Source organism: Pyrus communis, chromosome 4 (genome assembly GCF_041283825.1).
Source record: "Pyrus communis isolate YQ-2024b chromosome 4, ASM4128382v1, whole genome shotgun sequence".
Classification (NCBI taxonomy): Eukaryota; Viridiplantae; Streptophyta; class Magnoliopsida; order Rosales; family Rosaceae; genus Pyrus; species Pyrus communis.
In genome coordinates, this window is record NC_142568.1 from 22,301,667 (window position 1) to 22,323,622 (window position 21,956).

At 35.2% G+C, this 21,956-nt stretch overlaps 3 protein-coding genes and 2 pseudogenes across 3 annotated transcripts; 1 reads left to right on the top strand and 4 right to left on the bottom strand.

Annotated features, from left to right (window-relative positions):
• Positions 1-2,070: 2,070 nt before the first annotated feature.
• On the bottom strand, positions 2,071-3,845 carry LOC148697641 (uncharacterized). Its single transcript, XM_088691968.1, has 7 exons — positions 3,779-3,845; positions 3,434-3,645; positions 3,104-3,322; positions 2,930-3,022; positions 2,722-2,823; positions 2,154-2,614; positions 2,071-2,092 (listed from the first exon to the last, which is right to left on the bottom strand). Exons 1-7 carry the CDS (start codon positions 3,843-3,845, stop codon positions 2,071-2,073), a joined length of 1,176 nt encoding a protein of 391 aa, XP_088548094.1.
• A 3,123-nt stretch (positions 3,846-6,968) lies between these two features.
• Positions 6,969-7,820, bottom strand: LOC148697642 (uncharacterized). Its single transcript, XM_088692026.1, has 2 exons — positions 7,764-7,820; positions 6,969-7,661 (listed from the first exon to the last, which is right to left on the bottom strand). Exons 1-2 carry the CDS (start codon positions 7,818-7,820, stop codon positions 6,969-6,971), a joined length of 750 nt encoding a protein of 249 aa, XP_088548152.1.
• Positions 7,821-8,815: 995 nt separating this feature from the next.
• On the bottom strand, positions 8,816-10,624 carry LOC137722170 (uncharacterized). Its single transcript, XM_068461136.1, has one exon. It carries the CDS (start codon positions 10,622-10,624, stop codon positions 8,816-8,818), a length of 1,809 nt encoding a protein of 602 aa, XP_068317237.1.
• An 8,834-nt stretch (positions 10,625-19,458) lies between these two features.
• On the top strand, positions 19,459-20,237 carry LOC137721832 (allene oxide cyclase, chloroplastic pseudogene; annotated as a pseudogene).
• A 958-nt stretch (positions 20,238-21,195) lies between these two features.
• LOC148697643 (protein DMP10 pseudogene) lies at positions 21,196-21,755 on the bottom strand (annotated as a pseudogene).
• Between the last annotated feature and the right edge of the window lie 201 nt (positions 21,756-21,956).

Below are 21,956 nucleotides of genomic sequence, written 5' to 3' on the forward strand. Positions count from 1 at the left end.
CAGTATTAGGAAAACACATTATACTCAAAATCATCACACTAAAGATATTTTCAAACAAATCACAATCCATCACACAAAGTGCATCCAACTCCAAGGCAAGACTAAGCAAACACACAAAATGTATAAAAACCCAAGAAAAGTAGAAGTGTAACAATATTGTTAAGCATCTGTATTTATTCACATAGATAACGAATATAAGAATTTGATGATCTTGTTACTCAAGCTCCAAGGAAAAATAAAATAAAACTCAATGGTTAAAATTAATCCTTATGCAAAATGTATTCCTCACATATATATCATTCAAGCACAATGAAATTCAATGATTTCAAAAAAAAAAACATCCTGATTCACTTGAGTTCAGGACATTCAAGTACAACGTAATTGAAATATATGCAAGAGATTCCATGAAAACATAACATACAAACAAACCTTAATTGAAAGTAGAAAGAAAAACTTGGACATGAAAACCGAAGCTAATATTTGTAACGGGTATAGTTTACTCCCATTATCATACTTTCTTTCTCTCACTGTCACAATCCCACCCACCGAATCAAAGATCCGCACAAATGGGTGACATCCTCACTCACAATGTTTCTCTTCTCTTCCTATTGTATAAACACATTGTACCATAAATTGGCTCTACATGAGAGAGGGAGTGAGGGAAGAAAGAGAGTGCAAAGAGAGAGAGAGAGAGCGCACAGAGTCATAAATCTGAAACATCCCAAAGTTACAAAAGCAATCGGACAAAGTGAGCACCAATGATACCACACCAGTACAAAGAGCATATCACTCACTAGCTAATCTAACTTGAAATGATAGGGAAAGAACCTTAACTGAGATTTTCAATCCACTGAGACAACCCAAATGAATAGAGAAAAACACAACTAATAAACACGAGGACAAATAACCTGAGAAGGAGAAACAAACTTCTATGCACAAAAATTTTGTGCAAGTAAACAAACATCCAGTTGTACTGAGACTTGAATGATCCATGTTTTCTAATATAACTTAAACCCAACCATGAATTTACAAAAATTTTGGGTAGAATTATTAACATAACTTAGAAAAAAGACTCAACTTTGCAATTAAATTTCTTACGTAACTTAAACCCGACAAATTTAACTAATTAGATTCATCCACAAAATAGATTTTAACATAATCTCAAAGAGTTTCTTCCACTACTACAATATATGCTATCACCGGCGGACGACAAACCGACGAGAAATCAAATTTCTGTCGAAAATTTGGCACAAATCCGACATTAAACAATGTAATGTCGCTTTTCAATAGCGACACTATTGCTAGCGTCGCGAAAGGGCTTCAGTGTCGCTTTTTGAGCTTAATCCGCCACTACACAGTGTCGCTTTAAAGCGACACTAACCTTAACGTCGGTTTAAAGCGACGCATACTTACACGTGCATCAGCCATTTAATTATAAATATGCAGTCTACTGTCGCTTTAAAGCGACATTATATTAAAATTAAATAAATAAAATATTCCTTAAACCGACGTTAGATAACAATTAAATAAATAAAATATAAAATCTAGTAACGGTCTTAACCGACACTATATTTGTTAATAATAATAAGGATAGATGGACAACTGCATGCAATTTCAATTAATTCCAACTAAAGTAAATTATATAATCAAAATTATAAATTTTAAGATCTAAATAAATAACAAAAACAATAATGCCAAACTGTACATCTAACATTTCACATAAAATCCAAAAAGTCGTCCGTCGTAACAAACATTAAATCCGACATTACAAACATAACATAAAAAAACAAAAAGATAGACCAATTATACTGTCGTATTTAACCGACAAGAAAAAGAACCAATTAAACTACCCAACCGAATATGCGCCTGAACGTCGTCCAGATCCTTCTGCTTGAGAACCTTCTGCTTGAGAACCTTCTGCTTGAGATCCTCCTCCTTGAGATCCTCCATCTGATCCAAAAATCCTCGACAAGTCCACATCAAATCCAACACCTGCAAGCATTCCAGAAAACCCCCCAACTGGAACTTCAGGAAAAGATCCACTAGGAGCAGCCATCTCAGGTCGATATACTAGCACTTGACAAAGTGGCTGCTGCATGTATGGCATGGACGACTGCTGCATGTATGGCATGGGCTGCGCAGGCATCAGATACACAGGATATGGAGGTTGCTGATTATGGCCAGCATACGGATATGCAGGGGGAGGCTGACTTTGGCCCGACTGTTGAGGAGGTTGACTGTGGCCTGATTGTTGGGTTCCCGGGCTATACGGTGGTTGTGGCTGAAATCTTTGAAAAAACCATGCAAACAACTGATTTTGCTTGTTCTCTAGTTCCGAAATCCGTTTATTATTATTTTCGTCCCTCATTTTCAACTCATTATTTTGAGTCATCAGCAACGCCATTGAACTCTTAGATGATCTCCTGGAGGAAATTGATGTAGAAGATGAAGAAGATGCATAAGACACCATATCAGGAGTCACACCATGACCGTATCCTCTGACTCTATTATACCTCTCAGGACCCATAGTATCAACATAAACTTGGGTCCTAAGATCTTCATTATCGTCTTGGCCCGACTCAATCAATGTTTGCAGGTTGCTCTCCATTGTTGACTTGCATTACAATTTTTAAAAACAAAAATTCAATCGTAAAACAGAAATATAAGCTATAGATAATAAATACTAATAAAATCAAATACTAACACGAAAAAATCAATTACCCCTGTATGCTCCGATGTTTCATCAATCCATGTTTTATCTTTTCGTGTATGACATTCACGAAAAAAGGTTACAGGATCTGCTTCTTTCCCATGCTTCTTCCGCTTTATCAAAAATAAAATTTCACACAAACAAATTAAGCAAACCTCATACTAAAAATAAATATAATTATTTAAAATTCATCATCTCTTCAAAATGTACAATCCATACATATTCTTCCCGCACTCTTGCAAACGATTTTGTACCAGTAGTATGGTTCATTGATTTTAATCCCCGATTAATCTTATTTTTTTCAGCAACCTCCTGAAAAAAATCGAACGAAAAAAAAAAAGATTATATTAGGCAACTTTAAAGTTATAACGAAATAAATCGTGTAAGGTTTACCTTTGTTTTGTCTCTATTCCAATATGCCAACAAATCATCCCACTGGGCAGGAATCACATCAGGAGGAGGCTCGCTGCGCACCTCTTCTGCTCTTTTAGTATAATACTTTTTTTTTAACTTATTTCTAAACTCTTTGTGCGCATGCTCTGCAATCTTAAGCGTCATATGACGGATCAAAGGCATTTTTACTATATCTGCATCTTCAAAAAAAATATTTCCCTACATACATAAAAACAAAAAAAAAAAAAAAAAATCACGCTAGTCAAATATTAATACAATCATTGACCTATTATTCTATTTTCAACTAAAAATAAAAACATCTATATATACCTTTATTCTATTCCAGAAAGCTTCCTTATCTTCTTCCGTAACCTTACGCCAATCTTTCTCCAACGGCAGATTTCTATAGTCCCTAACCTCCGCTGCTACATGTTTTGAAAAAGCACTAGCATTATCACTAATGCATTTTCCGGACGAATCAAACGAACAAAGCTGTTTCGTCCATTTAGGAATTGAGGGTCCACGCCTCCGTTGAGATGTACCTTGTTAATACAAACACACAATTAAAAACCAGGAAACAAATGTATATTTTCAGTTTAGCAATAATAATAGTTCAAACACACACACACAAAAATAAAAATAAAAACTGAGATTAATAACAATTAAAAAAAGAACCAGCATCACCCTCGTCCTCTTCCAAGTGACGTTCTTCAGAACGTTGATCTTCACGAGAACTATCCATAGCAAAATTTAATGGAAGGAGAAGGAATATGGCTGAAATGGGGGAAAGAGACGAGAGACAGAACTGGAAGGAATATGGCTGAAGTGGGGGATAGAGATGAGAGACAGAAGTGGGGATAGAGATGGGGAAGTGGGTGGGGAAGTGGGGGATAGAGACGAGAAACAGAGATAGGAAATCAAGAAGATTAAATGTGGATAATTGCATAGCGTCGAAATATGAACACTTTGCGTCGGTTAAAACCGACACAACGTCTGACTTTGACAGCAAGCCTACACAGACCTGACATACTTTGGGCAGAAAGCTACAGACCTGACATACTTTGGGCTTGACATACTTTGGGCAGAAAGCCTGACATAATTTTCAGACCATTGCGTCGGTTAAAACCGACGTTATGTGGCATAGTGTCGAAATAAGGAAGCATTGCGTCGAAATAAGGACCCATTGCGTCGAAATAAGGACCCATTGTGTCGCTTAAAACCGACACTATGTCTTATAGCTTTTGACTGAGGACAGTACCGTCTGACTGAACCATCATTATAGGCTAACATACTATGTCAGTACCGTCGAAATTAGGCCACATTGCGTCGGTTAAAACCGACGTTAGACTGACAGATTTTTATAACATCGAAATAAGAACAAGTTTGTGTCGAAATAAGATAAAATTTGCGTCGAAAAAAGAACAAATTTGTGTAGTGTCTCTGACAGAAAATCCATTGTAGCAGATACTCTCGAAATTGTATAATTTTGCATCGGTTAAAGCCACTATAAGCATAATTTGATATGATAATGACTGACAAAGTCTTCCAACCCATTCCCCCGTGCAAAAAAAACCAGGAAAATTCCCTCCCAACATAAAAAAAAAAGTTTTAAGTTACAAAAAAAAGAGAAGAAGGATAAAAATAGAAACAAAAAAAATAAAAAATTTTAATCCAAAATTAAAAAGTAATCAGTTATCTCATATAATATTTTAATAAATAAATTTATTAAGTTGAATCAATTTTTTTTGCACTGTAATTGTTATTTTAATTTGTTTTTATTTTGATAATTTTTTGTTGTTATTTACTAGAATGGATTAGATGAACATAATTTGAGTTGTTTTGAGAAAATGGAATGAATAATATTTATAAGCATTTATGTTAAATTAACAATATTAAATATAACATAAACTTATAATATTTAGTAATATAAGTATATATTATGGATTAGATGAGCATTTCTCAAAAGTTTAACTTTGATAACATTTGGTTGTTATTTACTATAATGGATTAGATGACTTTGATAACATTTAATTTGTTGTTATTTTGATAATTTGATAACATTTGGTTGTTATTTACTATAATGGATTAGATGAGCATTTCTCAAAAGTTTAAACCTTGCCAATGTAATTCAAAGCTTGCATTTTATTCCTTTTACAAAATCATCAATTTTCATTGATCATCACACTTTCATTAAGTATAACGTAAGATTTTGTGGTATCCACTAGTATAAATATTTTAATTTGAAGATCGAATTCATTCATTGTATTCATATAGGTTCAAGGAGTGTAGCTGTAAAAATTCATCAAAATCAGGCTTACAATAACCGTTAAATCGTCATTTTTAGTTGATAACCGTCGATCATGCATGGCCCGTTACTTCATCCCAGAATGTTTGTTTTTTGCGATTTTTTTCGTATACGATCTCGAATTATATACAAACATGTTTGACGGTTGGATCGTTGAAATTAGTTTCGTAGAATGCGTATCCCATCAAAACGATAGATTCACTAAGACTTAAGAGTTTATTCACACTTTTATTAAGTATAACGTAAGATTTTGTGGTATCCACTAGTATAAATATTTTAATTTGAAGATCGAATTCATTCATTGTATTCATATAGGTTCAAGGAGTGTAGCTGCAAAAAATCATCAAAATCGGACTTAAAATAACCGTTAAATCGTCATTTTTCGTTGATAACCGTTGAAATTTTTTGTCTCGTTACTTCATCCCAAAATGTTTGTTTTTTGCGATTTTTTTCGTATACGATCTCGAATTATATACAAACATGTTTGACGGTTGGATCGTTGAAATTAGTTTCGTAGAATGCGTATCCCATCAAAACGATAGATTCACTAAGACTTAAGAGCAATGTAACATTCAGGAAACGCAGCCTATTCATTTGTACTAATTATGTTATTGTTAATTATTTTATAAGATATATGTAAGATAAGATGTCTACCTAAAGCACATGTTTACCTTATAGAACTCCACTGATCATAAAATACTTGTTGTATCAGTTTTTAATCAAGTCAATTAATTAACAATTTGGGTGTTTTACGACTTGAAATTTATGGCGTACAATACTAGCATGCCTTAAATGATATTATTCACAACATTCGTAAAGTTCATGTCATAATACTTGCACATAATCTAGCATTCACGGCATCACTTTTGTGCAAGTTATTAAATAAAAATATTTACGGCGTAAACATTGTGTGTCGTATTTAACAATTTACACGACGTACTTTCCTTCTCTTTTAAGGCATCGTGTTATGTTGTAAAGTGAATTTTATATATATTTAGGTCCCTACCTTTTATGGCACGAATCATCCATTCTGTCAAAACTCATATCGACACCTAAATCTTCCACTCCCAGACACATGAGACAGCCGTTTTTCTCCTAATGTACCTTGCGTCAAAATAAGATTAGGGGTAATACATATGATTGACAACAAGTACCTTGCGTCGAAATAGTCTCATATTGCGTCGAAATAGGCTAGGGTTGCGTCGGTTAAAACCGACGCCAAGTCTGACACACATGTCGTATTGCGTCGGTTAAAACCGACGCCAAGCCTGACACACATGTCGTATTGCGTCGAAATAGGCTAGGGTTGTGTCGGTTAAAACCGACGCCAAGTCTGACACATCATATTGCGTCGGTTAAAAGCGACAGAAACCAAGGGGAAAAAAAAAAAAAAAAAAAACCACAGAATAAAACAAAGTCTAATTAGATGAACATAATAAAACAGAATAATAAAAAAAAAAACAGAATAAAACAAAGCCAAAAGGATTATATGTTATGATATGATATCATAGCATACAAAATAAAATAAAGTCTAATTAATACAAAAAATAATTAATATATTTACTCCCTGTCATCATCTGTTAGCTCTTCGTCGGTATTGGCATGATTAACGAACCCGGTAGGCAACGCTAATGATTCAAGAAAGGGAGTCTCTTCCACGCCAACCCTTGTATGGAAATTTTCATTATCAAGAATTCGATCATCCAAGTTCGGCGTGGCATAATCATCAATAGCATCACTATCCTCTAATATGTCAAATAAATCTCTTGGCTGAGTTCGAACAACTACGTGCCAATCTTTTTCAATCGTGTCCTCCACGTAAAATGCCTGTAATGCTTGTGATGCTAGTATGAAAGGATCCTCTTTAAATCCCAATTGATTGAAATTCACCATAGTAAATCCATATTGATCAGTCTTCATTCCTCGTGGACTTTCACTATTAACCCATTCGCACTTAAATAACATCACAGCTCGACCCCTATCTCCTGCTTCAGTAGGACCGCAATATTTGACCTCGAACATATCTACAACTCTGCCATAGCAATTTACTTGCCCAATTGCTCCAGGAACATTTGCAGGTACAAAGACACCACAATTTTGATTCTTATGCTTATCATCCACAGATTTTATACGAAATCTAAATCCATGAACAATGTGACTTTTGTATCTACTCACAACCCTACTAGGATAATTAGCTAGCCAATGCAAGTCTTGAGATATCAATGTGTCATTAGCATCATATCTTGAATTCATCTGTAATAAGTATGAAGATAAAAATTGACAGAATAACTATAAACATGTTATAATTAAAATGCAAAACAATAAATAAATAATATGATTGTTATATCAACTCACATGTTGCTTGAACCATTCTGGAAATTCTTTCTTGCTTAGCTCCTTAATTTGTCGCATAGTTAACCTTTCTCGACGATGTTTAGTTTTCAAGAATTCTTCATGTTGCCTACACAATTATGTCCAATTTAGATAATTATTTTTTCAAAGTTAAGAAAACCAATAAAACATTAAGACGTATGATTAAACGTTCTTACCTTCTAAATGGGCTAACTTCATCACAATTATTTAGAATGTATCTATGGCACTGATCAAGAACATTTAGATCGAGCTCCACATTTTCCCCTGAACCCATATAACATCCTTTCGAGTCAAAAATTGATAACCCACCAGATACTCCACGTCCAATACCATCTTCATTTCGGCCTCTACGGGTACGACGAGACTCAACGTCTGTAAGATACATGGAACAAAATGACAAGCACTCATCCACCAAATATGCTTCAGCAATAGAACCTTCAGGATGACCCTTATTACGAACATAGCGCTTCAATGTTTGCAAATACCTACAATTATAAAACGAAATACAAATTATTATAATTATTAATTAAAGTTAAGACTACAATTGTAAAAAAATTATAAAAATTTATTCATTACCGTTCAATTGGATACATCCATCTATATTGAACAGGCCCTGCAAGAGCTGCTTCATCTGCCAAGTGAACTGGGAGGTGCACCATTATATCAAAAAATGCAGGAGGGAATATTTTCTCAAGTTGACATAATGTCAAGGCAATTCTTGAATTCAGTTGCTTAAATCCTTCCTCAGACTCCTTCTTACTACATAACTGTCTGAAAATTGCACTCAACTCTAATAAAACCATAGTAACAGCTTTAGGCAAAACCGGGCGTATTGCAAGCGGGAGTAACTGCTGCATTAAAACATGGCAATCATGACTTTTCAACCCATGTATTTTTCGTTCATTCACGTGCACACATCGCGACAGATTTGATGAATATCCATCTGGGACCCGAATAGTAGACAATACTTTACAAAACGCAGTTTTTTCTTCTCTTTTCAATGTGAACAATGCTGGAGGTCGAAATGTTCTATTTCATTCTCTACGTGGGTGTTGACTATGTCTTATGTTCAAGAATTCAAGATCTGCACGTGCCGCCAATCCATCTTTAGACTTTTCTATATCTAGAAATGTTCCCACCACACTGTCACATATATTCTTCTCGATATGCATAACATCAAGATTGTGTCTAATCGACAGATGCCTCCAATAAGGTAGTTCATAAAAAATCGATTTCTTCTTCCACTGACTGTTACTACTTGTATTGCTCGAAGCTCTTCTTCTGCGTTGGCCAACTGAAGCATCTTTGTTTGGTTTTCCAAAAGTAAATCTCAATGTAGAAAGTTCTTCGAGACATTGTAAACCAGTCCACTGCCTTGGTGCACTACGATGCTCTCGACGACCATTAAAAGTGATGGTTTGCCTTCGAAACCTATGATTATCTTCAAGAAAACGTCGATGCCCCATATAACAAATCTTGCGACTCGCTGGCAAGTAAATAGATTCTTTATCATGCATGCAATGTGGACAAGCTTTATAGCCATGTGTACTCCATCCTGACAACATTCCATAAGCCGGAAAATCACTTATAGTCCATAACACGGCAGCCTTCATCGTAAAACTTTGGTTGGAACACGCATCATAAGTGGGAATGCCCACCTCCCACAACTCATTCAGCTCGTCAATCAATGGACGCATGTATACATCAATCTCTTTACCAGGACTGCGCGGTCCTGGTATTAACAAAGACAATAACAAATTTGGTTGCTTCATGCACATCCAAGGTGGCAAATTATAAACAGAAAGCACCACAGGCCATGTGCTATGATCATTCCTCATTTTCTCAAAAGGATTAAATCCATCACTGGCCAACCCTAATCGGACATTTCGAATTTCTGACGCAAAATCCGGATATAAATTATCCAAATGCTTCCATGCGGGAGAATCTGAAGGATGTCTCATAAACTCATCCTTAGGACATTCAGTTGCATGCCATCTCATATGTTCAGCCATATGCTTCGACATAAAAAATCGTTGCAATCGTGGTTTTAAAGGAAAATACCACATAACCTTAGCTGCGACCTTTTTCCTCGAGCTATCCTCTGCATTGGTAATTTTATATCTTGATTTACCACAAACTGAGCACACGGTCAAATCTGAAGTATCTTTCCAATAGATCATGCAATCATTGGGACATGCATCAATTTTCACATACGACAGCCCCAAGTCATTTATAAGTTTTTTGGCCTTATAACAGGATTCAGGCAAACAATCCCCTTCAGGCAACATTCTTTTAATTAACTCCAGTAAAGTGGTGAAGATCTCGTCAGGCATTCCCGCTAAACACTTGATCTGATACAATCTTACAACTGCTTCCAATTTCTTAAACTCCTTACAACCTGGCCACAAATCTTGATCTGCCTCTTCAAGCAACTTAAAAAAAGTCTGCACCTCTTCTGGACGCCCTTCCCCAATAGGGGGTTCAGTAGATGACCCAACACCTTCTTCTGTTAATGGTTGGACAAATACATCATTAAGAAAATCATGCATGCCAATCACCTCATCTCCTGTTTCTTCTTCTCCAATTCCCACATTTTGCTCTCCAATGTTTTGCTCGCCATGATGTCGCCAACAAGCGTTTTTATAATCTTTATCCATATCATACAATATGAGATGTTCAACAATGGTGTTCCTAACAAAAGTATATCGATTACAACATCTTTTGCAAGGACATCTAAACTTATCAGGACCAACACCATTTGCAACTGCTTGATCCAAAAACAAATTAATTCCAGTTGTATACGCTTCAAAATTGCGGGGTATTGTCAACCAACTCTTGTCCATATTTTACCACTTTACGAAGGTAAAATATTACGTTGACACTAAGATGCCTACAATCTTTCAATCCCTATCATGTAGGCATAACTATCAAAATTTTCAATTTCTATCTTTCACCCCTCGAATTCTATCACGATTGCAATCTTTTAATTTTCAACACCTATTATAGTAAAAACAAATTAAAATAACAACAAAAAGTTATCAAAATTATGCTCATCTAATCCATTCTAATAAATAACAACCAAAAGTTATCAAACTTATCAAAATAACAACAAATTCAAATAACAATTAGAGTGCAAAAAAAATTAATTAATATATTCTTGTATTCCTAAATATTATAAATTTAGGTTATATTCTTATATGAAAGGTTATATTCTTATATGAAAGGATATTCTTATATTATAAGTTTAGGTTATATTCTTATGAAGGGTTATATTCTTATATTCTTATATTCCTAAATATTATAAGTTTAGGTTATATTCTTATGAAGGGTTATATTCTTATATTCCTAAATATTATAAGTATAGGTTATATTCTTATTAGAGTGCAAAAAAAAAAAAAAAATTAACATAATATATTCTTATATTACTCAATATTATAAATTTATGTTATATTTAATATTGTTAATTTAACATAAATGCTTATAAATATTATTCATTCCATTTTCTCATAACAATTCAAATTATGTTCATCTAATCCATTCTAGTAAATAACAACAAAACATTATCAAAATAACAACAAATTAAAATAACAATTAGAGTGCAAAAAAAAAAAAAAAATTAACATAATATATTCTTATATTACTCAATATTATAAGTTTATGTTATATTTAATATTGTTAATTTAACATAAATGCTTATAAATATTATTCATTCCATTTTCTCATAACAATTCAAATTATGTTCATCTAATCCATTCTAGTAAATAACAACAAAAAATTATCAAAATAACAACAAATTAAAATAACAATTAGAGTGCAAAAAAAAAAAATTAACATAATATATTCTTATATTACTCAATATTATAAGTTTATGTTATATTTAATATTGTTAATTTAACATAAATGCTTATAAATATTATTCATTCCATTTTCTCATAACAATTCAAATTATGTTCATCTAATCCATTCTAGTAAATAACAACAAAAAATTATCAAAATAACAACAAATTAAAATAACAATTAGAGTGCAAAAAAAAAAAAAAATTAACATAATATATTCTCTCAATATTATAAGTTTATGTTATATTTAATATTATTAATTTAACATAAATGCTTATAAATATTATTCATTCCATTTTCTCATAACAATTCAAATTATGTTCATCTAATCCATTCTAGTAAATAACAACAAAAAATTATCAAAATAACAACAAATTAAAATAACAATTAGAGTGACAAAATTAATTAATTCGACTAAATTTTTATTAATTTAACAAAAATAGTAGAATTTTATCTAAGTGCTTAAATTATAATTTTTAAATAAATAAACTTGTGTATTATACAATTTAAAAATTAAAGAAGTTAGTGATACATGCCTGATTTGTTGAAGAATTTCGACGTCAACAATTCTTTATGTACTCAACCAACTCAAATAAATTTCCTACAAAAATAAATTGTAACTAAAAATTAAACATAAGAGGAGAAAATAAAATTATTATAAGCAAAAAAAACTTACTGTTGTGAAGAGGAACAAATGAAGTTTGAAAACCAAAGGAGAAAGCTGAAAGAGAGAACACGGGAGACTTTGTAAAAATTGGAAGAACGAACAAGAGTGCAAGAGAAGAAAAAGAAAACACGGGGGAGAGGATATAAAGACCATCAATGTGTCGCTCACAAGCGACACTGGTTTTCAAAATATATGTCGCTCAAAACCGACGCAGGATTTAAAATATTAAAAACAATAATTAGTGTCGCCTAGAAGCGACACCCATATATTAAAAATAATAATTAGTGTCGCCTAGAAGCGACACCCATAGTTCATGTCGCTTAAAAGCGACACTGTTTTATTTAAAGCGACGCCAGTACTTAAAAATATTAAAATATATGTCGGTTATAAGCGACACTAAATTTTATGGCGCTTATAAGCGACAGTAAATACGACGTCATCTTCAGTGAGTGTCGCAAATCTCTTTTTCGCCACTATATAATATTAAACCGACGCAACAACTGACACTATTAGGTCCTTTTGTAGTAGTGTTCTAACCAAGTAAACCATTACTCAACAAAAAACATGTTGATAAAGCTCTTATCAAATCATAATATTGTAATGAACGGTAACTTCAAAATAATCTCAGCTATGCACTTTTCCAAAATGAAGGAAAAATCTACTTTGTAACTTAACTTAATATACGAACCCACCAATTTAGTCACCTTAAATTCATAACCAACACAGAAAACAACTCCGAATCCTCAGGTTTACACATGTATGAGCCAAAGGTCAAGTTTTTACAAAACACTCATCCAACAACATGAAAAAGCAAATCAAAAAATTTAATTTTTGTATAGAAATAAGCCAAAGGTTCAATTTTTACAGACACGGTCATTTTATACACAATAAGCATATATAAAAACATAAAACTGTACAAATTTTCATTAACTTCTCAACCAAAACAAAGAACTTAGTGGGTGCTGATGAATGAAAGTAATTCAAAATTTTTTTTACATTTTTATTATTTTCTAAGTTTTTCACGAAGCCAAATTAAATCGACATGCTTAAAAAATAATTGATACCTGTAAGGCTGGAGTGTTAGAAAGCAATCAAGATCCCTATCTTAAAGGGCCTAAAATGGGCGTGTAATTAGTAATTAATATGTATATATTTCCTTCCTTTCTTGTATAGTAGAATTGCAGGATCAACTGCTAGTTTATAGGGAACTCCCTGTATAAAGTTAGTAGACTATTATCAATACCATTTTTCTAGCCAATTCTATTCCTTAGTCATTTGATTAGATTTTACATGGTATCAGAGCAGGCTTCCCTTAACTCTGCTCTGCCACGCTTCCGTCAGATTTTCTCGTGCCTATATAGCGAGCTTTACCTATTTTCCATTTTTCTTGTTTTGTCTTGTCAATCCTAGCCATGGATAGCGACCAAAGCTTGGATGGAGGCAAACCAAAAACCTCTAATCCATTTTTTATTCACATCCTTGTTTCCAATGGAGAAGATTATGCAACCTGGTGCAGATCACTCTTAGAGACCCAGTTTCAACAAATGTTTTCCATCATGAATAATAAAGCGACCAAGCCGTCGTCAACCGTTCCACAAGCTTATACCACATGCAATGAACCAATTCTGTCTAGATCTCCAGTGCACTATTGTCAATGGTTAATCGATAGTGGAGCAACAGACCACATCACGTCTTCCCCACACTTGCTCAACTCCACCACCAAAACCTCACTGCCACCAGTTGTATTACCTAGTGGAGAAAAGGCTCATATCTCTTCTATTGGCAATTTGTCTTTAAATTCATACATACAATTGAGAGATGTTTTGGGTGTACCTAGTTTCAAAGTTGATCTTATGTCGATTAGCAAAATTACAAAGGGTTTGAGTTGTTCGGTGACATTTTTTTTCTGTATTGGTGTATTTTACAAGACTTGGCTACAAAGAAGACAATTGGTCTGGGAAAACAGCGCGGGGGACTTTACTACCTTGTGGCGTTGGCTACTCAACAATCCTTCTCCAACAATAAACCCTCGTGTAATCTTGTCACTATTTCTTCTGATTTGTGGCACAGGCGTTTAGGTCACATTTCTTCCAATCGCTTGGAATTTCTATCCAAAACTTCATTAAAATTCCCTTATTCTCATACTACAGTATGCAATATTTTCCCTTTAGCCAAACAAACATGACTTCCATTTGGTACAAGTTCCATCTCTACTTCTAGTCATTTCTCTCTTATACACTACGACATTTGGGGACCTCATAAAACCACTTCCTTCTCTGGAGCACATTATTTTTTAACTATTGTCAAAAAAATTTCTTGGTACATGGGTGTTCCTCATGGCCATAAATCTGAAACACAAGGCATTCTTAAGTCTTTTTTTTGCCTTCGTTCAAACACAATTCAATTTTAAAATACAACAAATCCGAGTGGATAACGGGGGTGAATTTTATTCTTTGCGTCATTTTTTCCAAGATAATGGGGTCATTTACCAACTTCATGCGTTTACACACCCTAACAAAACAGGGTTGTCGAACAGAAACATAGACATCTTCTTGAAACCACCAAGGCATTACTTTTTCAAGCCAATCTTCCCTTTCGATTCTGGGGAGAGGGTGTCCTCATTGCTGCCTACATTATTAATCGACTTCCCACTTAAATCCTTGCCAAGAAAACACCATTTAAGAAACTATATCACAAACCTCCCTCTTACACCCATATGTGTGTTTTTGGGTGTCTTGCATATGCCACTTCTGTTCACCTTACTTCTAAATTTTCGCCTCGCGCCATCAAAAGTATATTTTTCGATTATCCCGCTGGACAGAAAGCTTATCGTTTATACGATTTGGACACCGGAATTTTTTTTAACTAATCGTGACGTTGTTTTCATTGAAGAAAATTTTCCCTTTCAAACCACCAATCCTGACCAACCCGTGGCCACCAATACCCATGTTCCAGGCCCAACTACAAAAGTCCATCTTTTTCCTCCCGTGGTCCCAACCATATCAGATCCTATTACCCATGCTCCTTTAGCCTCATCCTCTCATTCAATTACATCGTCTCCTTTAGCCTCACTCTCTCCTACTTTAGAATCCTCTTATACTTCAGAATCTTCTCCTTCACCAACCAATCTCATCCCTCTACCTTCAGACGATTTTCCTTTTTCTCCTATGCCACCCATTGTTGTCCCTTCTCCTACTCCATCTGAGTCCCCAACACCACCACATGCTCTTCCTCTTCGCCAATCACAACGCCAAAAACAACCTTTCGTTCTTCTCAAAGACTTTGTTTATTCGCAAGTGACTCTGCCCCCAGGCCCTTCGTCTTTACCGTCGCCTAGCCATTCACCATGTACTCGTTATCCTCTTTGTAATTTTGTTTCTTACCATCGTTACTCACCCAAACATTTATCATTTATTGCCAATATTAGTAGGGATATCGAACCAACCTCTTTTGCAGAAGCAAAATCACATGTTCACTGGCAACAAGCGATGAACACCGAACTTGAGGCTCTCCAATCTAATCATACATGGACCCTCACTTCCCTTCCATCGGGAAAACATCCAATTGATTGTAAGTGGGTCTATAAAATTAAGCGTCATTCAGACGGTTTCATTGAGCATTACAAAGCTCGGCTTGTCGCCAAAGGCTTCACTTAAACCGAAGGCATTGATTACTATGACACATTCTCACCCACAACGAAAATGATCACTATGCGCTGCATTCTTGCTATTGCATCTGCTCGTAACTGGCCACTTAATCAACTCAACGTCAACAATGCATTCCTTCATGGCAACCTTCTTGAAGAAATTTACATGACACCTTATCCGAGACTTTGACGACAAAAGGAGAACCTAGTATGTATAGGGGTGGTTCGGTATGGGATACCATACCGAAACTAGTATCCCGAATCCCAAACCAAAATTTTTCGGGACGGGAATTTGAAGACCAATCCCAAACCAAATTTTCGGGAATCCCAAATTTCGGGAATCCCGAAATATTTTCGGGATTTTGGGACAAATCGGGAATCCCAAATTGAAATATGAAATTATGAATTGTTCTTCAAATATATAATTCAAGAACACATTCATGAACTAGGAATTTCATTTCATTCACACTACCATTTAATTGAACACTGGCATGCCTGACTGTTTTTATCATAGTCAAAATTCAAATTAATTAAACCCTTTTTGCAATTTGTTGAGAGACAAAAGAATCAAGCCTTCTAAAATCATCAGCCATTGCAGCAGCAATAATAAAATCCACATGAATATCAAACAAAACATGAAAAATATGCAAGGTGTAGAGCATTCCAGGTTGCAGAGCATGAATTAGAAACTACTAGCATCAATTATAAAAGAATAATATATATATAATAATTAATATTATATATTTTTGGTTCGGTATGGGATTCCCGAAATATAGAGAAGCCAATCTCGAATCCCATACCGAAATTTTGGGATCGGTTCGGGATAGCATCCCGAAAATTTTGGGAATTTCGGTTTTGGAAATTTTTGGTTTGGGATCGGGATTTTTTGGGTTCGGTTCGGGATTTTTGGGAATTTTTTCCACCCCTAAGTATGTCGCCTCAATAAGTCCTTGTATGGCCTCAAACAAGCCTCACATCAATGGTTTGCTAAGTTCACTAAAGCTATTCAAGTGGCTGGTTTCATTCAATCGAAAGCTGATTATTCTCTTTTCACTTGTAGGAGAGGTAAATCATTTACTGCTCTATTGATTTATGTCGATGATATATTGATTACTGGCAATTAGTTCCCTCAAAAAATTTCTTCATTCCAAGTTTCGTATTAAGGATTTTGGTGATCTCAAATATTTCTTGGGCATTGAAGTTTCTCGTTCGAAGAAAAACATTTATATTTCTCAGCGAAAATATGCTCTTGATATTATTAAAGATGGAGGTATATTAGGTGCCCGACCTATTTCATTCCTAATGGAGTAGGGAACCAAGTTGTCTGATACAAGTGAATTGCTAAAGGACCTATCTCAGTTTAGACGGTTGGTAGGTCGTTTGATTTACCTTACCATCACATGGCTTGATATCACATATGCCATACATGTCCTCAGTTGATTTATGCATGAGCCTCGTCGACCACATATGAAGGATGCCCTTCGCATACTCAGATACCTCAAAAGTGCTTCTGACCGAGGCCTTTTATTTCCAGCCGAGAATACATTGAAGTTGAGTATTTTTTGTGACTTTGACTGGGCGGGTTGTCCCATCACTCGAAGGTCTACTGGATATTGTGTATTTCTTGGAAATTCCTTGATTTCATGGAGAACGAAGAGACAAAAAACTGTCTCACTCTTTTCGGCAGAAGCTGAATATAGGGCGATGACAGGAGCATGATGCGAGCTCACCTGGTTGCGGAGTTTGTTGCTTGACCTGCAGTTACCACATCTAGAAACCTCATTACTTCATTGTGACAATAAAGTCGCACTACACATAGCTGCGAATCCGATCTTTCATGAGTGAACGCGACACATTGCAATAGATTGTCATTTCATTAGAGACAAAATAAAAGATGGATCGATCACTACCAAGTATGTCACCTCCTTGCAGCAACTAGCAGAAGTTTTCATGAAGCCTTTGGGTAAGGACTCATTTTCAGTCATGATTCGCAAGTTGGGAGTTCTTGACATCCACTCTCAAACTTGAGGGGGAGTGTTAGAAAGCAATCAGGATCCCTATCATAAAGGGCCTAGAACAGGCGTGTAATTAGTAATTAATATGTATATATTTCCTTCCTTTCTTGTATAGTAGAATTGCAGGATCATTTGCTTGTTTATAGGGAACTCTGTATATAAAGTTAGTAGACTAATATCAATACCATTATTCTAGCCAATTCTATTCCTCGGTCATTTGATTAGATTTTTCATGGAGATTGCTTTCAAGACCTTTTTCTTTTTTCTGTTGTTATGTAAATCCAATTTCACTACCACCTTCTGTAGAAAGAAAACAATTTTCAATTAACAAATTGTTTTGGGAGAGAAGAATATGGAAATTCCCTCGCGGTGTAGTTCGAGCGATTTACTCGGTTTTTAATTTTTTAAATGCCCAACCCTAGTATATATACTGGTTCAGTCTAATAACAAACAGTCTATAACAAATATGTCAGATATTCAAAGATACGGATCATTGGCACACTCCTAACAATACTAATATTGTCATAATTTAACCAATATTGCTAAGTGTTGGGTTTTATCACAAAATCCCTCGATTTTATTAGGAGTAGAACAATACACATGTATTGCCAAAGTGTGCAATGGGTTAGCCCATTTAAGATAGTCCAGGCTCGTTATAGCTCGATCAATTAGAAAGAGGGTCTAGCCGACCTGATCACCGTTGATCTTATATACCATTCTCACATATTCTCATAGGGTAATGCTAGAGAGACTAATTTTGTAGATTAAATTTGTAAATTAAATGATTTGTCATCAATAGAAATAAACACGTTTATCAACGATTAAAATCCAATCATTAATTTTCATATTATTTAGTTTACAAAACTTTATATGCAATTTAATCTCCCTAGCATTACCCATTCTCATATGGCTCTACAACTTAAACCTACATGAGATAATATAAGCAAGCACATGCTAGAATTATATAATAACATAATGGTAAGGCTTCAATAACCAAGATGGCCTAATTTGATCAGTAATGAATACTCAAAAGTGGTGGTGGAAGTTCCTAAATAGAGAGTTCCATTGGAGATGCTTAGTTGCATTTTGTTCACCACCCTCAAATGGTGGTAATACTCAACACCTTATTTAACATGTTGAATAAGTTTAAATTTTTAAATTTGTATACATCCAGTATACAGACCATTAGTTAGTAAACCATTAGTCAATAATTTTCATCAGATAATTAGTATACTTATTAATCCATTTATTTTAGTAGTTGAAAAACAATGAACTCGATACATTTCTTGCATTGAAATAAATAACGCATTGAAAGCAATTCATTCATTTATCTTGGAAATCCAATGAGTCAGTCGTTCACACTCTCCTACCCTTCCACCTTCATCTAATTGAATTCACATGAAAATAAAAACCTATCTGTCAATTCCTATATAAAAACAATCTCTTCTATGCATTTTCCACGAAATTTTCAGTTGCTAAGAAAAGAAGAGGAAAATAACTTAACTAGAATCAATGGCTTCTTTAACCTCTTCCCTCACTTTCGTTCCCTCTGTGAAACTTGCAAACCCTAAGCTGGGCTCCTGTGCTCATCATTCACCTACCAATTATTCCAAGTCATTGAAGCTTCAAAACCCACTTGATATAAAACTCCGCACTTCCTACTCACATTTGAACAACTTCTCTGTGCCAAAAACATTCTCGTTCACTTGCAAAAGCCAAGCGAGCCCATCAGCCGACACTAATCAAAGACCTGCCTCCGAAGTTCCACTAGCCTTCATGTGTACGAGCTCAATGAGCTAGACCGTGGCAGCCCGGCCTACCTAAGATTGAGCGGGAAAGAAGTCCACAGCCTTGGCGATGTTGTCCCTTTCACGAATAAATTGTACACCGGGGACTTGCAAAAACGCATTGGAATCACAACGGGGATAACCCTATTGATCCAACACTATCCGGAGAAGATCAATAGTGGAGATGGATACGAGGGTATCTACAGCTTCAACTTTGGAGACTATGGTCACATTTCTGTGCAGGGAGCTTATTTAACTTATGAGGATTCGTATTTGGCAATGACAGGAGGGTCTGGAATTTTCGAAGGTGTGTATGGTCAAGTGAAGTTGCAGCAGCTTGTGTGCCCTTTTAAAATTTTCTACACATTCTATCTCAAGGGTATAAAGAATTTACCTGAAGAGCTTCTTGGGAAGCATGTGGAGCCTAACCCTGATGTGGAGAGCAGTCCAGCTGCTAAGGCTCTTGAGCCTCATGCCACCATTATTGCTGGTTTTACTAATTGAATGATTATGTTTACTATTTTATTTTTGTTTTGTTTTGGAGATGATGCTTTGGATAGGTTGTTACTAGCTATGCTGAAATGGAATGTTACCTTTTCTTGAAGATTTCTTGTACTTTTGATTTTTGTCTCGACTACCAACCGCTTGAATCTATATTGTTCATGTAACAATAAACATAGTCACTGTTGTTTCCTTATGTTTGGACGAATTTCATCGAATTTAACTAAACAAATCACACGATAAGAAAGAGAAACTTGTAAAATATTAGATGCAATTCATTGTGAAAATTAATTTTAATGAATCCTTAGAAAATCCTAGGTGAAAGAATTTGTACTTAATTTGTAGTAATTTAGACCATCAGTGGGTTTTGGGTCGGATGACTGCTTTGGCGCTCCACTTCGTCATTTTTTTTTTTTTTTTGGTGAACAAGATACTTTATTATCTAGGCAAAGATGCCAAATTGATACATAGAAGACCTACACTAAAGCAAGCAGCCAAAATAGGCAAACAGATCGAGTAGTGCAAGGAGGTATATGATTCCACAACACCGCATCTAATGCTAAAAGCATCACTCCTCACACTACCAGATTAGGACCTAAGAGGGGGTAAGGAAGACCATCATTACATAGAAAGTTGGTTTGAGATGCTATCTTTGTCATTTTATGTTCACTTTGACAAGTCAGTTTGAGATGCTATTAATGAGTAAACATTAAAGAAAGTTGAGGTTCCACCATAAAATTAATCGACAATATAGGAAATTGCCCAACTTACTTATAAACTCATGCAAGGTCCCTAATTCCATTAATGTGAAATTCATTATCAAAATCCCATGTAAGACAACCTGCTCTGATACCACAGGTGACGTGGAGCACGTGTGGCCGTTTGGCTTCACACGTGAGACAATCTGCTCTGAAACCATGAAGAAAGTTGAGGTTCCACCATAAAACCCATACAAGGTCCCTCATTCCATTAAAGTGGAGCTCGACAAAATCCCAGCTCTGAGTGGCAAATTCATTGTCCGTTCACTTATTCCCACTTCAGGAAAGAAGCAGCTTTGGACATCGGAGTTGCTAAGAGCAAAGACCAAGAACCCAAATAGTGACAAAAGGGCGTGTGAACAAAATCTATGAACTTTATTTTGTACTTCTTCAAGTCCCTATCCATGTCCTCGGCGTTACTGCAGTTGAAAATGTACATGCCTTTGAACGTAGAGATTCCATAGTAGATTTTTCGGTCGTTATCCATGAAGCTATCAGTAAACGAAGATAAGAAACATGGGAGAGCACAAAATGTAATTAGACATGTTGTGAGGTACTTATTGAAAAGTTGGCAAGAACCATTGTTGGAGAAAGTAGGGATGAGGGTGTGAAATGCTAGCACTGTGCCAGTTGGTAAAAGGTTAGCGAGATTGACCGCACTCGCTAGGGTTTGGTGGACAGGTTAGTTCGAGCTGTGCTTGACAATCATGGGAGGGGAAGGCGGTGTGCATGGTCGCTCGGAAGAATGTTGTACCTCAGCCATGGAGAGAAAGAAGAAGGGAGTTCGGTTATATTAATTTGCTTTCTGTTGGAGCTGATAAAAGGCGATGCTTTATAGGAAATGAGGACATTGGAGTTTAGGTTGCTTACCTCAGAATAGTGATGTACGTAAATCATGTGGATTGTGTTTTGAGAGACGGATAGTTTCAGGGACACCAACAGTGGCCTAATTTCAAGGCCATAA